The sequence below is a fragment of the Nerophis ophidion genome, linkage group LG25 (assembly GCF_033978795.1).
Source record: "Nerophis ophidion isolate RoL-2023_Sa linkage group LG25, RoL_Noph_v1.0, whole genome shotgun sequence".
Classification (NCBI taxonomy): domain Eukaryota; kingdom Metazoa; phylum Chordata; class Actinopteri; order Syngnathiformes; family Syngnathidae; genus Nerophis; species Nerophis ophidion.
Window position 1 is genome coordinate 5,321,402 of NC_084635.1, and position 20,531 is coordinate 5,341,932.

The window sequence follows — 20,531 nt, forward strand, 5'->3', positions numbered from 1 at the left end:
AATAATATCAAAATATATATATAATTAAAAATGATTTTAAAGGGTAAAACGAAGTAAAACGGTAAATAAAAAAAAAACACAGATTCAATTATAAAGATTTCTGCACATTTAAACAATATAAATGTTTCCAAAGTGCTGCACAACAATATTAAAAACAATATTCAAACATCCTTAGCTCCACCAATGACTGAATAAAAAATAAAACCAATATAAAAATAATATCAAAAAATATATATATAATTTAAAATGATTTTAAAGGGTAAAACCGATTAAAACAATAAATAGAAATACACAAAAAAAGAAACAGAAAACACAGATTCATTTATAAATAAATATTTCTACACATAGAAGTAATCATCAACTTAAAGTGCCCTCTTTGGGGATTGTAATAGAGATCCATCTGGATTCATCAACTTCATTCTAAACATTTCTCACAAAAAAATAAACCTTTAACATCAATATTTATGGAACATGTCCACAGAAAAATCTACCTGTCAACACTGAATATTGCATTGTTGCATTTCTTTTCACAGTTTATGAACTTACATTCATTATTTGTTTAAATATTTTTCAATAGATATATTTATAAAGGATTTTTGAATTGTTGCTATTTTTAGAACATTTAAAAAAAATCTCACGTACCCCTTGGCATACCTTCAAGTACCCCCAGGGTTACGCGTACCCCCATTTGAGAACCACTAGTCTAACGGACAGGAATTAAAGGGACACATTAGCGAGAGAAACGGGCGGACTCTGGCTATGTTCTTAAAATGATGAAAAAGTATTTTTGTAATATGTTTCACATGTGAGCTAAAAGTCAGCTCGGAGTCAAAAATCATTCCCATAAATTTTATTGATTGTGTTTTTTTCAATATTTGGATTTTGCAAAAGTTTTCTTCCTCTAGCCTTCAGGATCCATAACTAAAACCTCCGCTTTGTCTTCTTCCTCCAAACACGACAAGTTGAGTTTATACCAAAATGGATACATGGATGATACAGCAGAGGATTGGGAGAATGTCATGTGGTCAGATGAAACCAAAATAGAACTTTTTGGTGTAAACTCAACTTGTGGTGTTTGGAGGAAGAAGAATACTGAGTTGCATCCCAAGAACACCATACCTACTGTGAAGCATGGGGGTGGAAACATCATGCTTTGGGGCTGTCTTTCTGCTAAGGTGACAGGACGATTGATCCGTGTTAAAGGGGAACATTATCAGTATTTCAAAAGGGTTAAAAACAACAAAAAAATCAGTTCCCAGTGGCTTGTTGTATTTTTTGACATTTTTTTCCAAATTTTACCGGTCCCGGAATATCCCTAAATAAAGCTTTAAAGTGCCTTATTTTCGCTATCTTCGAAACCACTATCCATTTCCCTGTGACGTCATACAGTGCTGCCAATGTAAACAAACAATGGGAATACCACAGCAAGATATAGCGACATTAGCTCGGATTCAAACTCGGATTTCAGCGGTTTAAGCGATTCAACAGATTACGCATGTATTGAAACAGATGGTCGTAGTATGAAAATATTGAAGAAGAAACTGAAGCTATTGAGCGAATAGCTATTAATGCTATTCATAGCCATAGCATGGCCGAATAGCTGCGTTAGCATCGCCGGTAAAATGTGCGGACCAAACGATCAGGACTTTCGCATTTTTTGACACTGGAGCAACTTAAATCCATTGATTGGTAAGTGTTTTTTTCGCATTAAATGTGGGTGGAAGGAAACGTAATATATTTGCAAATGCATCTGCAGGTTATCCATACATCTCTGTGCCATGTCTGCTTCAGCACCTCTGGTAAATAGCATGTTAGCATCGATTAACTGGCAGTCACGCCGCGACCAAATATGTCTAATTAGCACATATGTCAACATCAACAAAACTCACCTTTGTGATTTCGTTGACTTTATCATTGCAAATGCATCTGCAGGTTATCCATACATCTCTGTGCCATGTCTGCTTTAGCACCGCCGGTAAATAGCATGTTAGCATTGATTAGCGTAGTATGTTTGCATCGATTAGCTGGCAGTCACGCCGCAACCAAATATGTCTGGTTAGCACATAAGTCAACAACAAAACTCACATTTGTGATTTCGTTGACTTTATCGTTGCAAATGCATCTGCAGGTTATCCATACATCTCTGTGCCATGTCTGTCATCGCCGGTAAAATGTGAAGACACTCTGGTACATTCAATGGGGGTCTGGCGGCAGATTTCTTGCCAGTGGTGCAACTTGAATCCCTCCCTGTTAGTGTTGTTACACCCTCCGACAACACACCGACGAGGCATGATGTCTCCAAGGTTCCAAAAAATAGTCGAAAAAACGGAAAATAACAGAGCTGAGACCCGGTGTTTGTAATGTGTTGAAAATGAAAATGGCGGCTGTGTTACCTCGGCGACGTCACGTTCTGACGTCATCGCCACCAGAGCAATAAACAGAAAGGCCTTTAATTCGCCAAAATTCACCCATTTAGAGTTCGGAAATCGGTTCAAAAAATAGATGGTCTTTTTTCTGCACCATCAAGGTATATATTGACGCTTGCATAGGTCTGCTGATAATGTTCCCCTCTGTACCCAGCTCTGTTATTTTCCGTTTTTTTGACTATTTTTTGGAACCTTGGAGACATCATGCCTCGTCGGTGTGTTGTCGGAGGGTGTAACAACACTAACAGGGAGGGATTCAAGTTGCACCACTGGCCCGAAGATGCCAAAGTGTCTGCCGCCAGACCCCCATTGAATGTGCCAGAGTGTCTCCACATTTGACCGGCGATGCTAAGACAGACATGGCACAGAGATGTATGGATAACCTGCAGATGCATTTGCAACGATTAAGTCAACTAAATCACAAAGGTGAGTTTTGTTGATTTTGACTGCCAGCTAATCGATGCTAACATGCTACGCTAACCGATGCTAACATGCTATTTACCGGCGGTGCTAAAGCAGACATGGCACAGAGATGTATGGATAACCTGCAGATGCATTTGCAACTATATTACGTTTCCTTCCACCCACATTTAATGCGAAACAAACACTTACCAATCGACGGATTTAAGTTGCTCCAGTGTCAAAAGATGCAAAAGTCCTGATCGTTTGGTCCGCACATTTGACCGGCGATGCTAACGCAGCTATTCGTCCATGCTATGGCTATGAATTCGCTCAATAGCTTCAGTTTCTTCTTCAATACTTTCATACTCCAACCATCTGTTTCAATACATGCGTAATCTGTTGAATCGCTTAAGTCGCTGAAATCCGAGTTTGAATCCGAGCTAATGTCGCTATATCTTGCTGTGGTATTCCCATTGTTTGTTTACATTGGCAGCACTGTGTGACGTCACAGGGAAATGGATAGTGGTTTCGAAGATAGCGAAAATAAGGCACTTTAAAGCTTTATTTAGGGATATTCCGGGACCGGTAAAATTCTGAAAAAAAATTCCAAAAATACAACAAGCCACTGGGAACTGATTTTTATTGTTTTTAACCCTTTTGAAATTGTGATAATGTTCCCCTTTAAGGAAAGAATGAATGGGGCCATGTATCGTGAGATTTTGAGCCAAAACCTCCTTCCATCAGTGAGAGCTTTGAATGGTTGACCAAATACTTATTTTCCACCATAATTAACAAATAAATTCTTTAAAATTCCTACAATGTGAATTCCTGGATTTTTTTTTCCACATTCTGTCTCTCACAGTTGAAGTGTACCTATGAAGAAAATTACAGAGATCTGTCATCATTTTAAGTGGGAGAACTTGCACAATCGCTGGCTGACTAAATACTTTTTTGCCCCACTGTATATATTTATAGTTACTTTGCATGCACTCTGGCCAAATGTTTGGATCCCAATGTTCCCTCCCTTCCCCCCAGTCCAAAAGTTTGCTGTTAAAGCGCGTTGTGTTGCACTGTGAGTGTGGAAGCTGCAAAATGAGGTCCTTGCTCGACTGAGAGCTACATGGGCTGCATCTCCAACTACTTTTATTATGCCTAATGCTTCAGGGGAAGGTGTGTGGCTTTAATAGAATGGTTTTGCACAAAGAGGGGGAGAATCCGTTCGAAAACCCAGTGTCTCCCTGCATGACAATTGTGATAGCGAAATGACTTGTACTCGTTTTAATTGAAGATGTTCTTTGAACGGGTCGCCAAAAGTTGTTTATTGGGCTCAGGAATGTGACACTTAGCAAGAGATTTATTATCTGATCAAGCTCTGTCTCCTGTGTCTTTGATGTTTAGTTGACCTGGGCATATGTGTCAGTTTTTCTTGACCCCCAACAGAGCTAAATTGTTCCCCTTTCCTGAGTGACCCCACCCCCCTCTGGGCAAACGACACCCTCTCCCCTTCACAGGACTTTGGGTACTCATTCCACTGGTGTACTGTATGTAAATGAGCATGGAGGGTGGGACTTCTGAGAATGTATAATTGTCATGTCAAATTCTAAAGGGGTTAGAAGAAGCTGGAACGAACGGATGTGTCGTTCTGGTTTGGTCTCGCTCTGCAAAGCTTGTTATTTGACCTCGGACTACGTTAAGGTAACGTGTGGAGTTCCCCAGGGTTCGGTCCTTGGCCCTGCACTCTTCAGCATCTACATGCTGCCGCTAGGTGACATCATACGCAAATACGGTATTAGCTTTCACTGTTATGCTGATGACACCCAACTCTACATGCCCCTAAAGCTGACCAACACGCCGGATTGTAGTCAGTTGGAGGCGTGTCTTAATGAAATTAAACAATGGATGTCCGCTAACTTTTTGCAACTCAACGCCAAAAAAACGGAAATGCTGATTATCGGTCCTGCTAGACACCGAACTCTATTTAATAATACAACTCTAACATTTGACAACCAAACAATTAAACAAGGCGACACGGTAAAGAATCTGGGTGTTATCTTCGACCCAACTCTCTCCTTTGAGGCACACATTAAAAGCGTTACTAAAACTGCCTTCTTTCATCTCCGTAATATCGCTAAAATTCGCTCCATTCTGTCCACTAAAGACGCTGAGATCATTATCCATGCGTTTGTTACGTCTCGCCTCGACTACTGTAACGTATTATTTTCCCTTCTCCCCATGTCTAGCATTAAAAGATTACAGTTGGTACAAAATGCGGCTGCTAGACTTTTGACAAGAACAAGAAAGTTTGATCACATTACGCCTGTACTGTATATACCTTTATATACATATATACATACATATATACCTGTACTGTATATACCTTTATATACATATATACATACATATATACCTGTACTGGCTCACCTGCACTGGCTTCCTGTGCACTTAAGATGTGACTTTAAGGTTTTACTACTTACGTATAAAATACTACACGGTCTAGCTCCATCCTCTCTTGCCGATTGTATTGTACCATATGTCCCGGCAAGAAATCTGCGTTCAAAGGACTCCGGCTTGTTAGTGATTCCCAAAGCCCAAAAAAAGTCTGCGGGCTATAGAGCGTTTTCCGTTCGGGCTCCAGTACTCTGGAATGCCCTCCCGGTAACAGTTCGAGATGCCACCTCAGTAGAAGCATTTAAGTCTCACCTTAAAACTCATTTGTATACTCTAGCCTTTAAATAGACTCCCTTTTTGGACCAGTTGATCTGCCGTTTCTTTTCTTTTTCTTCTATGTCCCACTCTCCCTTGTGGAGGGGGTCCGGTCCGATCCGGTGGCCATGTACTGCTTGCCTGTGTATCGGCTGGGGACATCTCTGCGATGCTGATCCGCCTCCGCTTGGGATGGTTTCCTGCTGGCTCCGCTGTGAACGGGACTCTCGCTGCTGTGTTGGATCCGCTTTGGACTGGACTCTCGCGACTGTGTTGGATCCATTGTGGATTGAACTTTCACAGTATCATGTTAGACCCGCTCGACATCCATTGCTTTCCTCCTCTCCAAGGTTCTCATAGTCATCATTGTCACCGATGTCCCACTGGGTGTGAGTTTTCCTTGCCCTTATGTGGGCCTACCGAGGATGTCGTAGTGGTTTGTGCAGCCCTTTGAGACACTAGTGATTTAGGGCTATATAAGTAAACATTGATTGATTGATTGACTTTAATAAATCATTTAAAAGCTATTTTTCACTAAAGGATTCGTCTTTAAGAAATTTCCACGACACAATTTGTGTTGTTTTTTTTTAGATGGAAACTTGCGGCAGAAATAACAATACGGGAAAAAAAAATGCATGATACTACACTAGATTTGCATTATGTGCACACGGCACACGTCTGAATTGGCGTTTCCATTTCGTAATATAATGCTGCATTCATTTCAGGAATTTGAGGTTTCCCATTAGGTCGGTTGTGCTCAGCTGCATTCTCCAAATGGCTTTTGTGTTTGATTCTTTCTTTCACCGCTAACAAATCCGAGCGTGTGTCACCCGCACGCGGCAGCTTCTGGCGGAATGTGGGGAATGTAGCATGACCGGCATTAATCCTCCAGCAGCAGAGGTGCATGTCCTGACGGCTAATGGGGATTTTTATGTGGTGTATGTAAAATAGTCTCGTCGGAGGAGCTGCCGAGCTGCTGTCCTCTGGCTACTTCTCCTGCAAACTTGATTCTGCAAACAATTAGTATTGTTGTGGCCAGTTAGGCCCCAACATGAGCCAGGAGTCATGTCATCCCCATGTAAACAAATCTGTGTGAAGAACCATTTCAGTTGTTGCTTATGGGCCTGCTGCAATGCAAGAGTTTAATTGCGGACATAAAATTCCAGCACAAAGTGTGCACGTGGGAAAATATTAGCTGCTTTAAACATGGCTATGAACAAGAAAGAACTCTTCAAAAATATATGCATTCTCCACACTAGTCTTAGTGTTGTAACTACTTCTGAATCACTAATCCTCGTCTCCATGGCGACAAATACAGTGAGTTTCTTACAAGGGAGTAGGTTTGATTTTGAGATTGGTGGGGACACAAAAGTGCTCCAAGGCAGCACTTTTTTTTTTTTACATTAGCAATCATAATTTCACGTCATGCAGATGTTATAAAGTAAAGTAACTAAAATGAAAGCAAAGGAGAAGACTTCGAAGTGTTCTCATCTTTACTCTTTAGTGTAGAGTTGTAGTGCCTACTGTCCATAAACAACATCAGAAATACATTCATGCAATACAACATTGGAAATAAACATAAATGAACTGTAATAACCTCGGATTCAGGAGGAACAGTGTGGTTTTCGTCCTGGTCGTGGAACTGTGGACCAGCTCTATACTCTCGGCAGGGTTCTTGAGGGTGCATGGGAGTTTGCCCAACCAGTCTACTTGGAGAAGGCATTCGACCGTGTCCCTCGGGAAGTCCTGTGGGGAGTGCTCAGAGAGTATGGGGTATCGGACTGTCTTATTGTGGCGGTCCGTTCCCTGTACGATCAGTGCCAGAGCTTGGTCCGCATTGCCGGCAGTAAGTCGAACACATTTCCAGTGAGGGTTGGACTCCGCCAAGGCTGTCCTTTGTCACCGATTCTGTTCATAACTTTTATGGACAGAATTTCTAAGCGCAGTCAAGGCGTTGAGGGGTTCCGGTTTGGTGACTGCGGGATTAGGTCTCTGCTTTTTGCAGATGATGTGGTCCTGATGGCTTCATCTGACCGGGATCTTCAGCTCTCACTGGATCGGTTCGCAGCCGAGTGTGAAGCGACCGGAATGAGAATCAGCGCCTCCAAGTCCGAGTCCATGGTTCTCGCCCGGAAAAGGGTGGAATGCCATCTCCGGGTTGGGGAGGAGACCCTGCCCCAAGTGGAGGAGTTTAAGTACCTAGGAGTCTTGTTCACGAGTGAGGGAAGAGTGGATCGTGAGATCGACAGGCGGATCGGTGCGGCGTCTTCAGTAATGCGGACGTTGTACCGATCCGTTGTGGTGAAGAAGGAGCTGAGCCGGAAGGCAAAGCTCTCAATTTACCGGTCGATCTACGTTCCCATCCTCACCTATGGTCATGAGCTTTGGGTCATGACCGAAAGGATAAGATCACGGGTACAAGCGGCCGAAATGAGTTTGGGTCTCTCCCTTAGAGATAGGGTGAGAAGCTCTGCCATCCGGGAGGAACTCAAAGTAAAGCCGCTGCTCCTCCACATCGAGAGGAGCCAGATGAGGTGGTTCGGGCATCTGGTCAGGATGCCACCCGAACGCCTCCCTAGGGAGGTGTTTAGGGCACGTCCAACCGGTAGGAGGCCACGGGGAAGACCCAGGACACGTTGGGAAGACTATGTCTCCCGGCTGGCCTGGGAACGCCTCGGGATCCCCCGGGAAGAGCTAGACGAAGTGGCTGGGGAGAGGGAAGTCTGGGCTTCCCTGCTTAAGCTGCTGCCCCCGCGACCCGACCTCGTATAAGCGGAAGATGATGGATGGATGGATGGATGGATTTCGCGGAACGTTAATCCTGAGCCGGCGGTAATGCTAAGCATGCGCTAATTATTTTGCGAAACGAGTAATTCTAGGCAGGCACATACTATATACCCGGCGGCAATTCAAGGAAATACGGTATTACATTTTAACAAAGGTGTAGATAGAACATGTTAAAACAGAAAGTAAGCAGAAAAAATAACAGTAAATGAACTAATAGATTAATAATTAATTTTCTATCGCTTGTCCTTAATAATTTTGACAAAATAATAGAAAGGAAAATGACACAATATGTTACTGCATATGTCAGCAGACTAAATTAGGAGCCTTTGTTTGCTTACTTACTACTAAAAGACATAGCTTTTAGCTCGGTTGGTAGAGTGGCCGTGCCAGCAACTTAAAGGGTTGCAGGTTCGATTCCCGCTTCCGCCATCCTAGTCACTGCCGTTGTGTCCTTGGGCAAGACACTTTACCCACCTGCTCCCAGTGCCACCCACACTGCTTTAAATGTAACTTAGATATTGGGTTTCACTATGTAAAAGCGCTTTGAGTCACTAGAGAAAAGCGCTATATAAATATAATTCACTTCACTTCACTTCGTCTTGTATGTGTCACGTTGAGTTTGTGACGAACCCCACGATGCAGAGAAGGCGGCAGGCGTTGTGCAAGAAAACATAATTTAATGTCCAAAAATATAAAAATAAAGAAAAAACACAAACCAGAAACTGGGAGGACAAACTGGAAACAGAGAACAGGGATCCAGCAAACAGGAACTAGGAACAAACAAACTGGAAGCAGGGAACAAAAAGGCAGTAAGCTCCAACAAACAGCTACCGAACATAGCTTACGACAAGTAGAAATGACAATCAACCCGTAGGAGCGACAAGTTGTAATGACAATAATCCAGCTCTGACTGGAGGACAAAGCATTTTTAAATAGGAGCGGGCTGATTGACACCAGGTGTGGCCAGGTGGCAATCAGCCGCAGCTGGGGGGAAACAGCGCTCAGGGAGAAAAGCAGGAAATGACCAAAATAAAAGCGCTGACAGGAAACAAAGACATACACAGAGGAGAAACTCAAACAAAACAAAACTGTCAGGGACATGCCTGACAGTATGATCACTATTTTATTTCAAGGACAAACTTGCAATAAGAAACATATGTTTAATGTACAGTAAGATTATTTTTTGTTCAAATAAAGCCAATAATGCCATTTTTATAATAATGCCCTTGATTTAGAAAAGTATTGAAATACCAATATTTTGGTACCGGTACCAAAATGTATTAAGACAACACTATACTGCTCATACTGGGGCGGCATAGCTCGGTTGGTAGAGTGGCCGTGTCAGCAGCTTGAGGGTTGCAGGTTCGATTCCCGCTTCCGCCATCCTAGTCACTGCCGTTGTGTCCTTGGGCAAGGCACTTTACCCACCTGCTCCCAGTGCCACCCACACTGGTTTAAATGTAACTTAGATATTGGGTTTCACTATGTAAAGCGCTTTGAGTCACTAGAGAAAAGCGCTATATAAATATAATTCACTTCACTTCGTCTTGTATGTGTCACGTTGAGTTTGTGACGAACCCCACGATGCGGAGAAGGCGGCAGGCGTTATGCAAGAAAACATAATTTAATTTCCAAAAATATAAAAATAAAGAAAAAACACAAACCAGAAACTGGGAGGACAAACTGGAAACAGGGAACAGGGATCCAGCAAACAGGAACTAGGAACAAACAAACTGGAAGCAGGGAACAAAAAGGCAGTAAGCTCCAACAAACAGCTACCGAATATAGCTTACGACAAGTAGAAATGACAATCAACCCGTAGGAGCGACAAGTTGTAATGACAATAATCCAGCTCTGACTGGAGGACAAAGCATTTTTTAAATAGGAGCGGGCTGATTGACACCAGGTGTGGCCAGGTGGCAATCAGCCGCAGCTGGGGGGAAACAGCGCTCAGGGAGAAAAGCAGGAAATGACCAAAATAAAAGCGCTGACAGGAAACAAAGACATACACAGAGGAAAACAACTAAAACAAAACAAAACTGTCAGGGACAAGCCTGACAGTATGATCACTATTTTATTTCAAGGACAAACTTGCAATAAGAAACATATGTTTAATGTACAGTTAGATTTTTTTTTGTTCAAATAAAGCCAATAATGCCATTTTTTGTGGTGCCGTTGATTTAGAAAAGTATTGAAATACCAATATTTTGGTACCGGTACCAAAATGTATTAAGACAACACTATACTGCTCATACTGGGGCGGCATAGCTCGGTTGGTAGAGTGGCCGTGTCAGCAGCTTGAGGGTTGCAGGTTCGATTCCCGCTTCCGCCATCCTAGTCACTGCCGTTGTGTCCTTGGGCAAGGCACTTTACCCACTTGCTCCCAGTGCCACCCACACTGGTTTAAATGTAACTTAGATATTGGGTGTCACTATGTAAAGCGCTTTGAGTCACTAGAGAGAAGCGCTATATAAATATAATTCAATTCACTTCATCTTTTGGACATATTTTGTACTGTATCTGCAAATACACCTTTAAAAAATAAAAATAAAAAATGTTTCTGCTTTCCAGACGTGGACGAGTGCAGTTTGCAGACGCACAGCTGCTGGAACGACAGCGTGTGCGTGAACCTCCCAGGAGGCTACGACTGTGTGTGCACATCAGGTCCAGGATGCACTGGGGACTGTCCACAGGAGGAAGGGGTCAGGAGGAACAGAGAAGACTGGAAAGCCAGCTTTGACCTGTGCAGCATCTGCTCCTGCAAGGTACCAAGTCCCCACGCCTTTATTCTTGTCATTGCCTTGTGACAAACAGTCTTGTGACTCCGGTCTCCGGTAAAAGCTGACTTAATATCACAATTTTCCCATCCAAAAACTTGCTGGTTGGCGTAGAGAAACATGTTCGCTTGACCGCTCTGTGTTAAAGCTTCACAACAAACAAACACCGGCTGTGTTTCGGTGCTAAAAGCAGCTGCAATCCATCGCTTTCCACCTACAGCATTCTTCTTTGACGTCTCCATTATTAATTGAACAAATTGCAAAAGATTCAGCAACACAGATGTCCAAAATACTGTGTAATTATGCGATGAAAAGAGATGACTTTTAGCCATAAGTGGTGCTGGGCTAACATGTCAGCTCCAACCAATAACATCATTCCGTGACGTTTTCAACAAGAAACTCTGCGGGAAATTTAAAATAGCAATTTAGTAAACTAAAAAGGCCGTATTAGCATGTGTTGCAATGTTAATATTTCATCATTGATATATAAACTATCAGACTGCGTGGTCGCTTGTAGTGGCTTTCAGTAGGCCTTTAACTTGTGACACCTGGATCAGGAATGACATTGAGGAGATGAGATTACACATTTCTTGTAAGAAAAAAAAAATACATAAAAAGTTGACAGTTGAGCGCTTTGTTGTGTGAATGAAATCCCCAATTTTTAAGGCCTACTGAAATGAGGTTTTCTTATTTAAACGGGGATAACAGGTCCATTCTATGTGTCATACTTGATCATTTTGTGATATTGCCATATTTTTACTGAAAGGATTTAGTAGAGAACATCGACGATAACGTTCGCAACTTTTGGTCGCTAATAAAAAAGCCTTGCCTTTACCGGAAGTAGCAGACGATGTGAGTGTGACGTCACGGGTTGTAGAGCTCCTCACATCTGAACATTGTTTATAATGTGAGCCACCAGCAGGAAGAGCTATTCGGACCGAGAAAGCGACGATTTCCACATTCATTTGAGCGAATATGAAAGATTCGTGGATGAGGAAAGTTAGAGTGAGGCACTAAAAAGAAAAAAAAAAAAGCGACGGCTCCAGGCGGCGACATTGGTAGCGTTTCAGATGTAATTAGACACATTTACAAGGATAATTCTGGAAAATCCCTTATCTGCTTGTTGTGGGGCGGTTTTGCTCGGTTGGTAGAGCGGCCGTGCCAGCAACTTGAGGGTTGCAGATTCGATTCCCGCTTTTACCAACCTAGTCACTGCCGTTGTGTCCTTGGGCAAGACACTTTACCCACCTGCTCCCAGTGCCACCCACACTGGTTTAAATGTAACTTAGATATTGGGTTTCACTATGTAAAGCGCTTTGAGTCACTAGAGAAAAAGCGCTATATAAATATAGTACACTTCACTTCACTGTGTTAATAGTGTTTTAGTGAGATTCCAAATATCATACCTGAAAGTCGGATGGCTGCGGTGAACGCCAGAGTCTCTGAGAGAAGCCAGGGAGGAGCCAAGATCACAGCTGCTGCAGAAGGTCGCATAATCCACTGAAGTCTCCGGTAAAAGCTGACTTAATATCACAATTTTCCCATCCAAAAACTTGCTGGTCGGCGTAGAGAAACATGTTCGCTTGACCGCTCTGTGTTAAAGCTTCACAGCAAGCAAACACCGGCTGTGTTTCGGTGCTAAAAGCAGCTGCAATCCATCGCTTTCCACCTACAGCATTCTTCTTTGACGTCTCCATTATTAATTGAACAAATTGCAAAAGATTCAGCAACACAGATGTCCAAAATACTGTGTAATTATGCGATGAAAAGAGATGACTTTTAGCTGTAAGTGTTGCTGGGCTAACATCATTCCGTGACGTTTTCAACAAGAAACTCCGCGGGAAATTTAAAATTGCAATTTAGTAAACTAAAAAGGCCGTATTGGCATGTGTTGCAATGTTAATATTTCATCATTGATATATAAACTATCAGACTGCGTGGTCGCTAGTAGTGGCTTTCAGTAGGCCTTTAACTTGTGACACCTGGATCAGGATGACATTCAGGAGATGAGATTACACATTTTCTAGTAGTAAAAAAATACTTAAAAAGTTGACAGTTGATCCCCAATTTTAAAGTTAACAGCAGAAATAAACCTAATATGATCAACCTCTGCTGTAAAGGTCTTGTTTGGATTAAGAGCAGTCTATTACGCTGGTGTTCATAGGTAGGGAACCTATGGCTCTAGAGCCAGATGTGGCTCTTTTGATGACTGCATCTGGCTCTCAGGTAAATCTTAGCTGACATTGCTTAACACGATAATTATGACTAATTTCGCAGTGCTAAAAATAACGTGCAAAATATAAAACATTCTCATGCATTTAAATCCATCCATCCGTTTTCTACCGCACCTGTTCAAGAAGTCGCATTAATGGTAAGAAGTATTTTATGTCATGATGGGGGGGGGTCGCAGCTTGCTGCAGGGTCGTTCCCCAGGAAGGCAGACGAACTACTCGGGACATGGCATTTAGGTAAAAACATGATCTAATTCAAACTAAAAAAAGATACAAACAAAAATCGCTCACAGTGGAGGCACAACTTGGGCTAAGGAACAAAGCTAACGCATAAACAGACTATGAACATAAATCAAACAAAACTTACTTGGCATGGCATGAAGCACGAAACTATGGCAAGGCATGAAGCAAGAAAAGATCACATTGACGCCAGGGTGACTGACTGGCAAAGACGAGCTTAAATACTGCCTCTGATTAGTGCTCGGGAAGCAGGTGAGCGGGCATTTTGTCCACCAGGGACAGGTGGACAAAATGAGTAACCAAGGAAACCAGACAAGGGAGTGGAGAAAAAAAAAACAGGAACTTAAAGAGTCCAAAGGACAAACAGCACATGGCCAAACAAAAACATGATCAACAGACATGACATTTTATTTATTATTGGTTAGCTTCAGAATAACAATGTTATTAAAAAGAATAAAATACTTATTCCATCCATCCATCCATCCATTTTCTACCGCTCATTCCCCCCCGGGGTCGCAGGGGGCGCCGGCGCCCACCCCAGCAACAATCGGGCGGAAGGCGGAGTACACCCCGGACAAGTCGCCCCTCATCGCAGGGCTAACACAGATACACAGACAACATTCACACTCACATTCTTATTATACTGTAAAAATGTTGGTCCTACTTAAAAATGCGTTGTATTCAGTGTTTAAAAAATATGATATGACTCTCACGGAAATACATTTTGAAATATTTGGCTTTCATGGCTCTCTCAGCCAAAAAGGTTCCCGACCCCTGCTCTACATACTCACAGATATTTACCTAGTTTTAATGCAGGGTGTGTCTGCAACGCGATGTTTATGTTTACACTACAAGTCCATCCCATCCATTTTCTACCGCTTATTTCCTTTTGGGGTCGCGGAGGGCGCTGGTGCCTATCCCGCTGTGAACGGGACTCTCGCTGCTGTGTTGGATCCGCTTTGGACTGGACTCTCGCGACTGTTGGATCCATTATGGATTGAACTTTCACAGTATCATGTTAGACCCGCTCGACATCCATTGCTTTCCTCCTCTCCAAGGTTCTCATAGTCATCATTGTCACCGACGTCCCACTGGGTGTGAGTTTTCCTTGCCCTTATGTGGGCCTACCGAGGATGTCGTAGTGGTTTGTGCAGCCCTTTGAGACACTAGTGATTTAGGGCTATATAAGTAAACATTGATTGATCAGCTACAATCGGGCGGAAGGCGGGGTAGACCCTGGACAAGTCGCCACCTCATCGCAGGGCCAACACAGATAGACAGACAACATTCACACAAGTCAATTCTGATATTTTTCCCCATACGTGGTATGTATCTTTTTTTTTTTTTTTAACGTGAACAATGCAATTCCAATGCGACCCGGACCTTTTTGGTGTGTGGAGATATAAAACCCAAAACCAGTGAAGTTGACACATTGTGTAATTTGTAAATAAAAACAATGATTTGCAAATACCTTTCAATTTATATTCAATCAATCAATCAATCAATCAATGTTTACTTATATAGCCCTAAATCACTAGTGTCTCAAAGGGCTGCACAAACCACTACGACATCCTCGGTAGGCCCACATAAGGGCAAGGAAAACTCAGACCCAGTGGGACGTCGGTGACAATGATGACTATGAGAACCTTGGAGAGGAGGAAAGCAATGGATGTCGAGCGGGTCTAACATGATACTGTGAAAGTTCAATCCACAATGGATCCAACACAGTCGCGAGAGTCCAGTCCAAAGCGGATCCAACACAGCAGCGAGAGTCCCGTTCACAGCGGAGCCAGCATGAAACCATCCCAAGCGGAGGCGGATCAGCAGCGCAGAGATGTCCCCAGCCGATACACAGGCAAGCAGTACATGGCCACCGGATCGGACCGGACCCCCTCCACAAGGGAGAGTGGGACATAGAAGAAAAAGAAAAGAAACGGCAGATCAACTGGTCTAAAAAGGGAGTCTATTTAAAGGCTAGAGTCTACAAATGAGTTTTAAGGTGAGACTTAAATGCTTCTACTGAGGTGGCATCTCGAACTGTTACCGGGAGGGCATTCCAGAGTACTGGAGCCCGAACGGAAAACGCTCTATAGCCCGCAGACTTTTTTTGGGCTTTGGGAATCACTAATAAGTGATCCAAGACAGCAGCGAGAGTCCCGTCCACAGAAACGGGCGGACTCTGGCTATGTTTGTAAAATGATAAAAAGGTATTTTTGTAATATGTTTCACATGTGGGCTAAAAGTCAGCTCGGAGTCAAAAATTATTCCCATATCTTTTAATTGATTGTGTTTTATACAATTTTTGGATTTTGCAAAAGTTTTCTTCCTCTAGCCTTCAGGATCCATAACTAAAACCTTCGCTTTGTCTTCTTCCTCCAAACACGACGGGTTGAGTTTATACCAAAATGGATACATGGATGATACAGCAGAGGATTGGGAAGATGTCATGTGGTCAGATGAAACCAAAATAGAACTTTTTGGTATAAACTCAACTCATCGTGTTTGGAGGAAGAAGAATACTGAGTTGCATCCCAAGAACACCATACCTACTGTGAAGCATGGGGGTGGAAACATCATGCTTTGGGGCTGTTTTTCTGCTAAGGGGACAGGACGATTGATCCGTGTTAAAGGGGAACATTATCACAATTTCAAAAGGGCTAAAAACAATAAAAATCAGTTCCCAGTGGCTTGTTGGATTTTTTGAAGTTTTTTTCAAAATTTTACCGCAGCGAGAGTCCCGTCCACAGGAAACCATCCCAAGCGGAGGCGGATCAGCAGGGTAGAGATGTATATATATAAAAAATAACGTTCAAAATACATGCATTTTCATCCAACAATCCGGTTTCTACCGCACCTGTTCAAGAAGTCGGATTAATGGTAAGAAGTATTTTTTTTAATTTTTGGTTCGCCTCAGAATAACAATGTTACTAAAAAGAATAAGATACTTATTATACTCGAAAAATGTTGGTCTTTCTTAAAAATGCACGCGTTTAGTTGAATTCACTGTTAAAAAAAATAAATATATGGCTCTCGCGGAAATACTTTTAAAAATATTTGGCTTGTATGGCTCTCTCAGCCAAAAAGGTTCCCGACCCCTGCCTTGGAATTTAATTGCAGCAACACATTATAAGGCATTTTTACCACTGTGTTACATGGCCTTTCCTTTTAACAACACTCAGTAAACGTTTGGGAACTGAGGACAACAATTTTTGAAGCTTTTCAGGTGGAATTCTTTCCCATTCTTGCTTGATGTACAGCTTAAGTTGTGGTATTTTTTAGGCTTCATAATGCAACACACATTTTCAATATCAGACAGGTCTGGACTACAGTCAGGCCAGTCTAGAACCCGCACTCGTTTACTATGAAGCCACGCTGTTGTAACACGTGGCTTGGCATTGTCTTGCTGAAATAAGCAGGGGCGGCCATGATAACGTTAGTTGTATGGCAACATATTTCAGACTGGCACCTCATTATATCTCGGACCTCATCCAAACTTACAATCCTGTGCGGGCTCTGAGGTCCGAGAGCCAGTTCCAGCTCGTGGTGCCCAAGACCAGACTTAAGACCAGGGGAGACAGGGCCTTCTCCGTGTTTGGCCCTAAGCTCTGGAACACTCTGCCCCTACACATTCGAACTGCTCCCACAGTGGACTGTTTTAAGTCTCGTCTTAAGACTCATTTTTATTCTCTGGCTTTTAACACTACGTGAGTTGTGTGGTCCTCTGTGTTTTTAAAATTTTTATTTTTATTTACTGTTTTAATTGTTTTTCCCCCTTTAAAATCATATTTATTTTATATTGGCTTTATATGTATTTATTTTTTATTTTTTTGTTTTTATTCAGTTATTGGTGGAGCTCAGGATAGTATTTGAATATTGTTTTTAATATTGTTGTGCAGCACTTTGGAAACATTTTGTTGTTTCAACGTGCTATGTAAATAAAGCGGATTGGATTGGATTGGAACACATGTTGCTCCAAAACCTGAATGTACCTTTCAGCATTAATGGTGCCTTCACAGATGTGTAAGTTGCCTATACCATGTGGTGATATCCTTTACACGCGGATGCTGGTTTTGATGCAGTACCGCCTGAGGGATCCAAGCATTCAATGTTACCTGCCGTGGTTTCTCCAGATTCTCTGAAGCTTTTGATGATATTGCGTACTGTAGATGTTGAAATCCCTAAATTCCTTGTGCGTTGAGAAATGTTGTTCTTAAACTGTTTGACATTTTGCTCACGCATTTGTTCACAAAGTGGTGACCCTTGTCCCATCCTTGTTTGTGAATGACTGAGAATTTTATGGAAGCTGCTTTTATACCCAATCATGGCACCCACCTGTTCCCAATTAGCTTGTTCACCTGCGGGATGTTACAAATAAGTGTTTGATGAGCATTCCTCAACTTTTTCGACTTTCTCAGTCTTTTTTGCCACTTGTGTTAGCTTTTTTGAAACATGTTGCCGGCATCAAATTCCAAATGAACTAATCTTTGCAAAAAACAACAAGGGGTGGCATAGCTCGGTTGGTAGAGCGGCCGTGCCAGCAACTTGAGGGTTGTAGGTTCGATTCCCGCTTCCGCCATCCTAGTCACTGCCGTTGTGTCCTTGGGCAAGACACTTTACCCACCTGCTCCCAGTGCCACCCACACTGGTTTAAATGTAACTTAGATATTGGGTTTCACTATGTAAAGCGCTTTGAGTCACTAGAGAAAAGCGCTATATAAATATAATTCACTTCATAATTCACTTCACTTTTCCAATTCGAATGTTAAGTATCTTGTCCTTGCATTCTACCCAATTGAATATAAGTTGAAAAGGATTTGTAAATCATTGTATTTTGTTTTTATTTACCATTTACACAACGTGCCAACTTCTGTGGTTTTGGGTTCTGTAAAGCAAATAAGCATCCAATTAAGGTTGTGTTTATCAGACAGACGTCACAATTCAACGCCAAAACAAAAGGATGTTAAAGCAAATGCTGGACAAAGGAGCAGAAAAACAAAAACAAAAACAGTCAGTCGGGGAAAAAAAGATTATTAAAATATCGGAGGAGCTACGGCACAAACGTTGAAACATCAATCACAATTTATTTGTATAGTCTAAAATACAAGAGCTTCAAAGGGCTTCAAAAACCTCAACAACATCCACAATTCTGGTGGGACTGGTCAAAAGTTTACATACACTTGTTAAGAATTTATGTCATTGCGGTCTTAAGTTTCTAATAATTTATACAACTCCTATTTTTTTGTGATAGAGTGATTGCTGCACATACTGGTTGGTCACAAAAAACATTCATGAAGTTTGGTTCTTTTATGAATTTATTATGTGTCTACTGAAAATGTGAGCAAATCTGCTGGGTCTAAAGTATACATACAGGAATGTTAATGTTTGCTTACATGTCCCTTGGCAAGTTTCACTGCAATAAGGCGCTTTTGGTAGCCATCCACAAGCTTTTAGTTGAATTTTTGACCAATCCAATCCAATCCACTTTATTTATATAGCACATTTAAACAACAATAAAGTTTCCAAAGTGCTGCACAGCCATGTTAAAAACAATATTATGCTCCACCAATGACTGAACAAAACAAAAAATGAATAAAAATAAAACCAATAAAAACAATATAAAAACAAATATGATTAAAAACTATTTTAAAGGGTAAAATCACTTAAAACAGTAAAATAAAAATAAAAGTGTATAAAAAACACAGAGGAAAACAGAGGACAGAGGACCACACAACTCACTTAGTGTTAAAAGCCAAAGAATAAAAGTGGGTCTTAAGACCACTCTTCTTGACAAAATTGGTGCAGTTCAGCTAAATTTTGGGGTTTTCTGACATTATGCATTGTCCACACAGACTTTGAGAAAAGCCATTCTAAAACCTTAATTCTAGCCATTCCTTTACCACTTGGGATGAGTGTTTGGGGTCATTTTCCTGTTGGAACACCCAACTGCGCCCAAGACCCAACCTCCGGGCTGATCATTTTAGGTAATCCTGAAGAATTTGGAGGTAATCCTCATTTTTCATTGTCCCATTTACTCTCTGAAAAGCACCAGTTCCATTGGCAGCAAAACAGGCCCAGAGCATAATACTACCACCACCATGCCTGACGGTAGGGATGGTGTTCCTAGGATTAAAGGCCTCAACTTTTGTCCTCCAAAAAAAAACTTTCCCCCAGAAGGTGTTATCTTTGTCCATGTGATGTCAGATGTAACACAGTAACATAGTCCATTCAAAGAAAAGGCATCTGTAGAATTACCCTAAAGCCACCTCAATAGAAAAGTTAAACAACCTACAGAAAGAGACAAGAAAGTTTATAATGGACCGATGTTGTTAATATTCCTGTAAAACAGGGGCGTCAAACTCAAATACAGAGTGGGACAAAATTTAAAACTGAACAAAGCCGCGGGCCAAGGTTGAACAAATTAACTTTTTAATGGGGACTCAAACAAGTTTTGCATTAAACATTGAACAAGCAAGGCTTATATAACTTTATAGTGACATGCAAAATCCAGTTTCAAAGAATAATAATAATAATAATAAAAAAATATCAATAATTATTGCTCAGTTTGCTACACTGATTTGCTTTAACACCGAATATGGAAGAAGCAACGCTTATATAACTTAACAGTGCAAAATCAACTTTCAAAAAACAAACGAAAAAACATCAATGGCATATTAAATACAATTTTAATAAAAAATGGAATGCCTCTTTTCTATTTGCAGCCTTCTGAGGTCAATATCAACACCAACTTTTTCCACAGGCTAATACATTTGAAAATAAATGGGGGGTGGGAGTGTTGTTGGTAGCGGGTTTTTTTTTTTATATTGTAGCATCCTGGAAGAGTTATTGCAGCAAGGGATTCTGGGTATTTGTTCTGTTGTGTTTATGTTGTGTTACGTTGCGGATGTTCTCCCGAAATGTGTTTGGTGTGGGTTCACAGTGTGGCGCATATTTGTAACAGTGTTAGT

General features: G+C 41.7%; 1 protein-coding gene across 1 annotated transcript in view; it reads left to right on the forward strand.

Annotated features, from left to right (window-relative positions):
- LOC133543114 (protein kinase C-binding protein NELL1-like) overlaps nt 1-20,531 on the forward strand; it is an 881,729-nt gene that overhangs the window by 826,120 nt on the left and 35,078 nt on the right. Inside the window, exon 17 of the mRNA XM_061887562.1 lies at nt 10,890-11,083. Coding sequence (XP_061743546.1) covers nt 10,890-11,083 — 194 coding nt within the window. The remainder of the gene's footprint in view (nt 1-10,889; nt 11,084-20,531) is intronic.